This window comes from Cyrtonyx montezumae, unplaced genomic scaffold (assembly GCF_038088225.1).
Source record: "Cyrtonyx montezumae isolate F1298 unplaced genomic scaffold, pur_monq_1.0 scaffold_23, whole genome shotgun sequence".
In the NCBI taxonomy this organism is placed as follows: Eukaryota; Metazoa; Chordata; class Aves; order Galliformes; family Odontophoridae; genus Cyrtonyx; species Cyrtonyx montezumae.
Window position 1 is genome coordinate 10,965,005 of NW_027071970.1, and position 11,342 is coordinate 10,976,346.

The 11,342-nt window shown below is 38.1% G+C and overlaps 1 protein-coding gene across 3 annotated transcripts; it reads right to left on the reverse strand.

Annotated features, from left to right (window-relative positions):
* Positions 1-242: 242 nt before the first annotated feature.
* ZCCHC8 (zinc finger CCHC-type containing 8) lies at positions 243-10,881 on the reverse strand. 3 transcript variants are annotated; one of them, XM_065739223.1, is made up of 13 exons: positions 10,457-10,881; positions 9,842-9,916; positions 9,322-9,427; positions 8,913-8,990; positions 8,493-8,596; positions 6,705-6,770; positions 5,078-5,141; positions 4,520-4,662; positions 3,639-3,775; positions 3,374-3,489; positions 3,163-3,246; positions 2,398-2,509; positions 243-1,734 (listed from the first exon to the last, which is right to left on the reverse strand). In XM_065739223.1, the coding sequence occupies exons 2-13, from the start codon at positions 9,859-9,861 to the stop codon at positions 920-922; spliced, it is 1,845 nt and encodes a 614-aa protein (XP_065595295.1). In that variant the 5' UTR covers positions 9,862-9,916; positions 10,457-10,881; the 3' UTR covers positions 243-919. The 3 variants fall into 3 exon arrangements, with proteins under 3 accessions (XP_065595295.1, XP_065595296.1, XP_065595294.1); XM_065739224.1 differs by having other exon boundaries at positions 5,078-5,138; positions 10,457-10,499; XM_065739222.1 differs by lacking the exon at positions 10,457-10,881 and having other exon boundaries at positions 9,842-10,210.
* Between the last annotated feature and the right edge of the window lie 461 nt (positions 10,882-11,342).

Consider the following 11,342-nt stretch of genomic DNA (forward strand, 5'->3'; position numbering starts at 1 on the left):
GTCCTTTCAAAAATGAGCAGTTTAGATAATGAAAAGTGAGTGTCATGGACAGGTTCTATTTAAGTAGCTGAAGTAATTTTAACATCTTGATTATAAAAAATGAACCCAATAGTTATGACCTTTCCTAGAATAATAACTCAGTTCACCTTCATTTTAAGCAGCTTGTTTTTCCTAATTATCTTCAGCAGCTAATTTCAACAAAACAGCAGACTAATGGGTTAGGACTCCAATTAAAACAAAAAATTTATAAAAAATCATTTATTAAACCTCTGTACATAAAAATGAACATGCATGTACAGCAAGTTTACATGAAGAAGGATGTTACAAAAGATACAGTGGTAATTAAAACTGACCCACATAAATAAAAGTTTATAAAAATACTTGATGTGGTGAAGATAATGCTGGTAATCCCCAATTATTTTCATCCAATTTCTGAGACTCTGATGTGGGAAATCTTAATTTTAGATCTTTTAAAAAACATTCTGAATATATTAAACTTATCTACAGGATAATTAGCAAAATCTATAAAGTATCCATTATTGTACAAAAAAAAAATCACCAATCCACCTGAAATCCAAGGATAATGCAACTCCTGGCCAAAGTAATAAACAATAAGGTAAGTCTCTCTTTTTAGAGCTAAGAACAATTTACTTGCCAATGCAAATCAACAGTCCTGTTACTCTTTAGTGGAAGGGTGCAAACTGGGAAAATTCTTCTGTATCTTCTGGCTGGATTGGTTCTGTTCAAGATGGAAGCCCTGCATTGACTTCAGTTTTGAGGAAAAACAGGGGCAGAGCTTTAGAGATTTTGGCCCTCCTACAAAAGGATGAGGAAGGTTCTATGAGTTTGTGAAACTGAAGGAGAGAGAAGGGCGCAGGAATTTGAACATTCGATCAAACAATCGAACACAAGTAAAAAGTCAAGTCTTTTTCTTTTGCTGGTTTCTTGGGGAATTCTTTAGCACACTTCTTATTCGAAGGTAAGTGCCTGTTGATTCTGTCATGTTTTCAAATTCAAATGGAGCTATACCTACAGCAAATCTGCTCATGTCAGGAACAGGATTTGAGTTCTTTGCAGATGAGTCAGTGCTTGTCACTTTACTATCAACTGTACTTTCTCCATTGTTAACTTCATGGTTGGGAGCAGGCACGGTGTTATCGAGCAGGCCTTCAGAATCTGAATTATCAGGATTTCCCTTTAAATTAACGGAACTGTTATCTGGATTAGGACTAGTTAAAGAATGTTCATTTTCTGGTACCTGTTCGCTGATACTGGAAAACCTAGCTTCCAGTGTTACCATTTTATCAGACGATCTTACTTCTGCAACAAGATCTACTTCGTTCCTGGATGGTGATGATGTAACAGAATTTCCAGTTAAAGGTGTATCAACAGGGATATCAGAGTCGCTGTTGGTGCTTTCTGCATGCTCTAACGCTGCCCAAATTAATCGCTGCTGTTCCTCTAATTCTTCCAAGGTGAGGGTATCCTCATCCATGGTTGAGTCCACTATTTTAGCCTGAGGAACATCACCGGAAGGATTCAATGATGAAACAGTGTTAGGAAGAGGAGGATGGGTAGGTGTTGAAGGCTGAGTTGGTGTAAGACTTCGTGGAGTAAGCGGAGGCGTGCCTTGTGGTAAAGGAGGAGGAGTTGAAATCACTGGAGGTCCAGGTGGCAGAGGAGGTTGGAACTGAAAACTGTGATCTGTTTGAGATCTTTGTGACACTTCCACATCTAGAAACAGATAACAGGCGTCTACTAGAATCTGAAGTCTGACTAGGACTACACTCAGTGCCAACGCTTTAGGAGATGAACTATCAGACGTAAGTCTTCTCATTCCTGGTTTTCAGCTGAGATAGAACAAGCTTTCTTTAAAGGTTCAACTACCTGTCTGGGGATTTTAACTCTCCTGGCCATTTCATGAAAAAAAACTACGAAACAAACAAATCTCTTGAATGTACTGAACAGACTTTTCTTCCAGACTTAGACAAACTTAGGTACTCTCTCTTATAAGAAACCCAAAAGCAAAGATACAAGCTTCTCCATCTATTCTAACATTAAAATGACACCAAGACCTCCTATAGTTTGACTCATTTTTTAAAGAAGTTGCGAGTTTGTAACATCCTGAAGTTTTTAATCCAAGTATTTTAGGATTTTGAGGTCTTTACAACAGAATTTTCTCTAGGATACACCTTCAGCAAAGAGACTGGAATGTGTAAGCCAGCATTCCAATTGCTTTGAGCACATCTGAAACCTCTTCCTTACCTTAAGGATTACCATAACAAATACTAAAGCACTGGTTTCTCTTCGCCTACACTAACATTTCAATCCAGAGAACTTACTTAGGAAATAGAAATTTAAATTAGGGAAAAAAATTAAAAAGCAGAATGACTATACCAGAATCTATGTCCATGTCAGCTACTGATACCTCCAAGTTGTCTTTTGGTCGTTTTGAATGATGAGAGCCTGACTGTGATGCAGTCCTCTTATTGCTAGATTTTGATCTTGGCTGAAATGAAGTTATCCAGGAAAAGAAAATAAATTAGAATTACGTTATGTAATGTAATATTTCCAGGTTTAGGAATGTACTTCAAACAATTTTGTAGTTATACAGTTAGTTGGTGACTGAGTTTGTACACTTAGACATTAACGTCTGTTAATGTAACCGAACAGAACTGTAGTTTGTTTAGGTCAAAGTGGCAAAGGAGCATTATTAAACAGTGTGGACTCAGTGCAGAATATCTATCTTCCATTCTTAAATGGAAGTGTCCCACAGTGGACAGTCCTACATGAGAGAGAGAGAAGATCTGAGAATGATAAAGGACGGTGTCTTCTCAAGTCACTGTATTAAGATTGCTGTAAATCACACCTACAGCAAGTAGGTTTTTTACTTATTAAGGAAGTCTGAAAACAAGATTGGTTTTAGGCTGTAGGAGTTTATAACTACCTTTATTCTAAACATGAAACTTTTCTGTTAGAACAGGTAAGCCAAGTTACAGACTACCTCACTGGTTCACTAGATTGAAAAGATCAGTACAGTTAACTGCACTGTCAAACTAGTAAACGTATGAGGACTTCACAACTGGCAGTGGCACTGAAATAGTCTAAATACATAAACATGACAACTTTTCCTTTTTGAGAGTAAAACTGAGATATATTCACCGCATGAAAATTAGAAAGGTAGTGAGCAAAAACATCCTTCTGCTGAGATGGCTGCATGGGGATGGAACCAAACAGCTGCCATTCCTACAATAAAAAAGAAAAAAAAAAGAGAAAAATAAGGCTGAACATCGCATATGCAGAACATTAGACTTGGCTAACAGCAATAAGTGTTACATAACAGGCTGCTCAGAAAGCAGAGACAGCCACTTACATCTGGGATCCCACTCGGAGTGGAGATATTAAAGCCTGGATAGTTAATCAATTTAGAGACATCGTAAGTTACATGTCTTGGTTGAAGATATCCTTCATCTTCTCTTTCATTATCATCTATAAATAAAAAACGTAATTGTTACCAATGCTAATTAAGGTTACTAACTAAATCCACAGGATCACAAACATAGTTTTGGTTTTTGGAATATAAATACTGATCAATGGTTAACAACAATGACCAGATCTAACATATACATAACCCTTACCATCATAAAGTGCAAGTCCTGAGTGCTCCATTTCAGCCTCTTTGAGCCAACCTGGAGGATAACCAAGCTGACGCATGCGATATATGAACGGAGGGAGACTCTTAGCTGTGACACCAAGAGCATCTTGAAGTTCCCCACTGAGTTAAGAAAACAAGAAGACCATAACTGAGTTTTTCTAAAAGGAAGTCATTAAAACACTGCTGCATTTTAAATGATCAAGTTAAAATAATTTAGCTCAAACACGTTGCTAATCAATCCCAGAAATAACAAATTTAAGGCAAAAGCAACTCTGACATTAAAAAAAACTTGTAGCACATATTTCTTCACACAAACATACATATGGTTAGACATTCTGTGAGAAGCAATTCTACTCTGAGAACAACTCACTCCATGATTTGTTACTTCTGGTTCTTGGCCTCAACTGTAGCTATCAGGACAGGAAAGGTAGAACTTAAAAAAAATACAAAATTTACTGATCATTTCTGCAGAGACTGCTATCACCATATTACAATTTAAAAATATGTATTTGGAATAGAGAGAAAAAGACAGCAAGTGCTACTCCACGCTCAATATTTTCAGATTCCTGCATGCATTTTAGTTTATCAGGAACATAATGTATTTGCCATTCTCACTGTGAGAGGAATCTGAAAAGTGACAGAGTAACACTGTTCTCGCTGCATTAAGGGAAAGGTCACAGGGAGAGGCAGAGAGATGTGGTTCAAAAAAATGTGTAGTTTATTGAAATTTGGCAATCACATTCAAGCATAATTAAGAGTAGCAGATGGATTTATAAGATTCTGGATAACAACACCTGGCATTCCAAAGACAGAAAAGTCATTCCAGAAATACATTGCAACAGCTAATGAAAGTAAAAGAGATACCTAATTACTCCTGGTTTAAATTTTCCAAACCTCTCTTCTACTTCCTCTGCATGATAACGCTGCTGAAAATTCTGATTGCTTGCTTCACCACAAGCTTCCATAAATTCCTTTCTCTTCTCACTTATACGAGCTGCATTTCGTGGCTTGAAGATAATACAATTGGGAAGTTTAAGTTTGGACAACTTACAGTTCATGCATGTCTTCACCAAATGTAAAACTGGTATTCCCTGTAAGCAAGCTTTTTTTTTGCGTGGCTGAGGAATAACTACAGTTGTAATGGATGCTACATATTGAAAAAACAAAGAGTATTTGCATGTTATCTAGTGGCAAACAGGAGACACATCTAGGGACACTCTGGAGTTTGAACAAAGGAGACATTCAAACCATTTTACTATGAAAATAATTTACATGCTGATTTAGAGTTAGATCTTGCATGTATAAGCAGTATGACTTCATCAAAAGAGATGAATAACTCTACATCCTGACCAGTGCATCAGTGTAGATCCACTGAAACATTTCTTGGAGAGGCAGTCTCTTAAGTACTGATGTTGAGTTTACCTTTGGGCAGTCCTTCATTTGATGCTCTTCAGAGCCACAATTGAAACAGTGCGGTTTTGGCCTGCTTAAAAAATGCAGAAGAAAAAAATATACATTAAAGCTGAAAATCACTTTGCAACATTAAGTGCACCTAATTATTTTAAACCTAAGATTTTTTTTAGACTTAAAAACCACATAAGCACTGCCTACTGTTTTCTTCTGCTTTTCTTAAGTTGACTGTTCAATATTAATCCTCAAAAGTGAGCAACAGAATTTTGTTTCATGTTCCTACATAGGATACTAAAACTAACAAAAAACAGACATAGCATTATAATAAATAAAAAAACACATGACAGCACGTGGAGAGGAAAACAAAATAAAATCCCTAATGTTACAGCAGAAAAGCAATACTTCAAGGAAGAAAGGGAGCTTTTATAACCTGTATAGTAGAAATATATATGCACAAAAGGAAATAAAATAGTAACGGAATAATTCAGGTTGGACCTCTGGATGTCTACAATGCAGCTCCTTACTCAGAGCTAGATGAGCTATGAGATCAGACCAGGATGTTTAAGGCTTTATGCAGTAGGGTCTTGAAAATCTCCAAGGAAGAAGACTGTCTAACTTCCCTGGGCAACATACTCCAGTATCAAAGCTCTGTCAGCTCTTACAATACCAAGAAACAGCATTATAGAAACAAGTAGGAGAACCACAACAACTTCTTTGGAAAGTCCTGGTCCAGAGTATGAAGGATCCGTGCAGACTGTACACAGAACTGCAACTGCCTTCAAATTTAATTTTCCTTGTAAATTCCTATCAGGGCACACATTTTCAATGTTATAGGAGGAAAACTCCCAATCTCTAACAGGACACGGTTTTCTGAACATTTATCAGATTAGGACAGGAAACATGCAGAGACAAAAGGATGACACAAGAATGAGTGTCCAAGATGACACCTGCCCACCCTGCTCTAAATCCAATCTGCTGAATTCTCTAATTAGATAAAATGAAGCATGTTATTTTTCTTCACCACTGTCTTAGTATCTAAATTCAAACATCTGCAATGATTCAAGTACTTTATCACCACCCCATGCAGTGAGAATGACCATTCAATCTGTCTTTCCCTTCAGATGGTAATACTTCTAATCAAAACATAACTTATTATTTCCCTTCACTTTATAATTCCTGATAAAAGCTGAGATGGTTTTCATTACATGATTTCAGATAGCATGAAACCCACATGAACTTTCAAGTGTCAACTCACTTTACCTCTCAACCTTCCATAAAAGCTATACCATCAACTCCTAAGATCAGCCTGTCTTTATTAATAATAAAGTCATACAGAAATCGTTCCAGAAGACAGTAAGAATGATAACAGTACATCAGTGCAAAGGATGACAAAGCAATTGCTAAAAAGAAGCCACAGAAAAATAAGAGCATAAGCAACTTCAGAAAGCTTTTGCACATTGGTTATAGGCCCTTCCGAAACAAATTCAGCAAACCACAGAAACCCACTGACTGCAGAGGTTGCTTTACTCCAACTCAGCACTCAAGTACATTCAAGAGTTTAGTATATATATGGGAATAATCACAGTATACACATCTGAACTTCGCAGCTCAAAACTTTATATTTAAGAGTAATACAAACCTTTTTGGTTTTACTTGTATTTCTTGTCCATCTAGGGAGAGAATCTGGCTGAAAACTTGCTGATATCTTTAGATTTCAATAAGGAACTGCCACTGGATGAAGCAAAAGTTCAATTTTGTTTAAAATATCGATGAACACCTACTAGGGCTTTGCAAAGAATTCTGATTCTTCTGTTACAGATAAGTTACAGATGGTGCTTAATGTGAAGTCCGAAGTATAAACTAAAACTACATCCACTATATTTACTAAGGCAGGCTCATCTTGTCTTTTACTACCCAATTTCTATCCAATGAGCTATTCTGTTCTTTGAAAACACTTGCTTAAACTAGAGCCGTCCTGTTTATGGGCAGAAGTTTCCCACTACTCATTCTGATGTACTTTATATCAATCTTATTAATAGATTTTGGTAGTTTCAAACACATAACTCACTTCTCAACTAAGTGCAGACAGGTCACATCATAGCACTTATTTGCTTTTTGACTGAAACTTATTAGCTGTTCTGCCTGTTTGTCTAGAAAAGTATGAGAAGAGAAGAGGGCCACAGGTGAACCAGCATGGAAGAGACTCAAGAGGTAAAGTTCAGAAGCACAGCAGTTTCCAGAATCTGATAGTTGCTTTCAAAAAGAAATGCAGATGTCAGATACTAGTTTGACACATTAACTGGTACTTCAGTCATTTAGAACCATGGCATTTCATACACCATTTAACTCACTACTATTTTATGCTCAACGTCTACAGGAGCTCTAAAGAAATATGAGGTAGTTTTGATCAGTAATACCTTTGGCTCTGGCAAAGCTGGCAAACACAAAACCTTAGCCAGGCTTAACTTTGCATTTTAGGAGAAATCCCTGTTGCACATCCACTTTCTTTATCTGGAGGTTGGGAGATAGTACAAATACCATTTGGAGAGGTCTGACTTAATACATTACAACAGGCAGCTTTCCAAATGTAAAATTACAGCACAGAGCACACACAGTTCAAAGGCAGCCACAAGAGAAGCCAAATTAGATAGCTTTTCAATTCACAATTCGCTTTCAGATACAAGTCATCTTTTAACACTAGGAAGTTACTTTTATGACAAGATTGTTAACTAGATAGTACAGAAATGAACTGTGACTGTTTCTCTCTCCTGACTCTTTCGGGTGCCAAAGTAATGTTGGGAAACTGGGGAGCCGGGATTACTTGAGGGGAAAAAAAGAAAGAGAAATATCTTGTCCAATTTCTTTTTGTCATCAAAGACTCCAATATTAAAAAACGTTTTTTCAAAGGTTTTTCCCAATCTCACCTTTTAAATACTGGCTTTAGTACACAGTGTTGAACCAACTTTAAAAAAGATGCAAAGTAAGAATATCACATACTTAAATCTTGTTAAAAGATTTTCCCCCAGATCCCAAATTTGGCAAAAATAATCTTAGAGAACATTTAATTTGCTGAGCCCTTTTCTTCTCCTATATTACAGATTTCACAGAGGGAAACTGCTTACTTGTATCTGGAATGAGCTTTCTTTCCAAACCTAACTGCAGACTGGCCCAGGAAAACCCTGCATTCATGAGATATATTTACAGGAGAACCGCCTTCACTCTTCCCAAAACCACTCAGCCAATCATAGCCAAACACTTTTATCTTTTGAGTACAAAATCCATTAATTTTCTACAGAAACTTTTCATCTATAACAACTTGTATGGTTTCAAAAGAAATGTACAACCTACTGAACTGAATTTGAGCTCAAACTGGCACTCTTTGGATCTGGTAAACAGTTAAAGACCCTTGTTTTAGTAAACAGGATACTTAGGTATTTCCCATCCTTCTGTCAGCTGTGGATTCTCATTTAATAAAGGCTGTCCCAGTTTATCAAGACAAAAATTGGTAAAATACAGAACACTTCCTACAACCTGTAGAAAAAAAGTCAGAAAATTGTCAGAAAGGCGTCAGTATTTAGGTCAGATTATCGGTAGCGTTTCTAGAAATTAACACCACTTGGAATTCTTCCAGGTGTTTCACCCACTCTGTAAATATTTACTAATAATGCACACCCACACCTTTACCAATCAGCACTTTGTTTCCTCTGATAAGGCCAAAATACGTTGAACTTTACCGCTATGACATTGATAAAAGAAATTTCAGATTTTATTTTAATGCTATTGTGTATTAAATATGTAGAATGAAGAGTCAGACCTACCGTTCAAGAGTACATTGTCAAAAACTTACACTAAAAGCTTCCTTAATTTTTTTAACAGAATTGGAGCTTGCTGTTTTACAGTCCTCTTCCAAAAGAACACTGGAAGGCTGAGATGAAAAGTAAAAACACAAGTCAATGATTAAAAATGGCGAGCAGTAAAAAGAAGAGCTCCAAAATTACTGAAGTACATAAAAAGCACAGAACATGGAGGACAGGTCCTAATTTTTCTTGACATATTACTTAAGTAATAGGGTAGAGATATCTATGTTAACAACAGTGATTTCTACAGTCCAAAATATCACACATTATTTCTCTCTTTTCTTTGCTCTGGGCCTTTTTTTCCCCCCCCTGAGATAAGCAGTTTTATAACATTTATTTGATAGCTACCTAATTTGCAGTTATAAGAAAAAAAAAGAAACTAGAATTTAGCTACTTTACCTGTGGCTTAAGACTGAAGTGTGTTTTTTCTTGTTCATCTCTCTGTTGCTCTTCATATTTCTGAACTAAATTAAAAACAAAATCTTCGATTTCTTGATGATACTGCCTGCAACAGAGTAAAGCAGCATTAAAAGGTGAAGAAAAGAGCAAGACTTAAATATATAGAAAGTGTCTTTTGAAGCATCTGCCATTTATTACTTCAGGATTTACCCAAGGGGCAATCATCTCTCAAGTCAGAAGCAGGGAGCAATCAATGCACCATATTTACCAACAATACTTAAGAAACTTTTATTCAGGAGTTCCAAGGAGTCACATTTCAGTTTACAATACACATAGACATTGCTTCTGAACACAGGAGAGCTCTTGTCATTTTTCTAATTCCTACCCTTTCTTCTCTGCAAACTTAACAAGAGTATGTTATTAAACATGACCTATATCCTTTAGTCAAACATATCCAAACAAAAACTAATGTCAGGCTTCTTACTGGGATTCCTTATTACTGAAAAGCTGAAGTACTTACTTAGAAATTACATTGTTCATAAATAAAATCTGCAACAGAGGCCCATCGACTTTAGAGTTGTCCACTAAAATTCCACTGCAAGAACAGAACAGATATAGAAATGGTTATTACATCATTTTATTGTAAATACACCCTATTCGGCTGTCACAGCAGTACCAGACAGAGGAATGTATGGCCAATGCAAATTCTGTTACTTTAGTATGTTCCTATTATCTTAAAAATCAGAGTACGACTCTGAACAAAGTATTTTGTAGCTCACTGTGAAGCACACAAAACAGAATACAGAAGCTTTCTTCTAACACCACATAATGAAATGCAGTAAACAGCATTAAGATTCATCTCACAGTGCCATCTAATGCCTTGACACTACCTGGAGAACAGTTCTCCTACTTATTTAACTACTGTAATGTACTTGTTTTTGCCACCAAACTGTACAAAAAGAGCAGTCTCCTTAAAGGCCACATCGCAAAAAAAAAAAACAGATAAATATAACTACATGCATACATACGCATAAGTAGTGTAACACAAACTAATTTCTTGGCACTGAAGTCTAACAGACTTTGTAAGAATGACAGTGGCACTGGGCAGAAGCACTGTAAGTAAGCAGCAACATACCTAGGACGAGTGAGAATGTTCAGCTTCCTTTTAAGTTCTTGATGTTACCTACTCGTTAAGGAACGTTGCTTTCTTCAGAAGACACAACTTAATCAATTACAGGGCTAAACAAGAAAACAGCTCATGGAAACTGCACAGAACATTGCCTGGAGTGTCAGAATGCCTTTAGGTTTTTAAAAGATCACAATTCATCACAAAAGAGCGAGCAGCAAGACATCTGTAAAAGGAAAACTAACTGCAAAAAGGACGTCTCAGACGCCAAGCTGCTGCTGTCCATCCCGACAGCCCCTCAAGGAACCAATTACCCGTTTAAAAATATTTCTAACGCTGTTAACAGCAGATTTTCAGCGTGAACGCATAATTGTTTTCTTCACGAAAGCGGAAAGGAGGAGCACAGCGTTACACACTTTAGCTGGTTCCAACACTCAAGAACTCACAGCCCCCTCAGCCAAAAGGAGAAGGGACACACTGAGGCCGAAGTCACAGAAAACCGCCTTCCGAGCGGCGGGAACGGCACCCGCGGGGAACGCCGGGCACGGCTGCCCTCACACGGCCGCAGCGCCGGGCCCGGCCCGGAAGGGATCCGGCGGCGGGAGGCAGACCCCCGTCCCCGCCCGCCGCAGGCCCCGCCAATCCCGTCAGGATATTCTCCGCCCGCAACCGCCGCACCGTCTCCTCGCAGTCCCGCAGCCGCTCTCGCAGCTCAGACAAAGCTTCCTCGCGGGCCTCCTCCTCCTCCCGGTCGGCGGTGATGCGGGGCGGAGGAGGCCCGTCCTCCTCCTCGAGCTGCTCGAAGAGCTCGCGGTCTCCGAAATCCACCTCAGCCGCCATCTTGAGCCGCAGCAGGAAGGGAGGGGCGCGCGGAGCGGCGGAACCGCCGAGGGTC

Excerpts from the sequence above, each read along its gene's own strand:
- ZCCHC8 (XM_065739223.1), bottom strand. The coding sequence starts at position 9,861 with ATGAACAATGTAATTTCTAA. Across the intron at positions 9,428-9,841 it reads ATGAACAATGTAATTTCTAA|GCAGTATCATCAAGAAATCG; the intron begins GTAAGTACTTCA and ends ACTCTGTTGCAG. Across the intron at positions 1,735-2,397 it reads TGACATGGACATAGATTCTG|ATGTGGAAGTGTCACAAAGA; the intron begins GTATAGTCATTC and ends ATCTGTTTCTAG.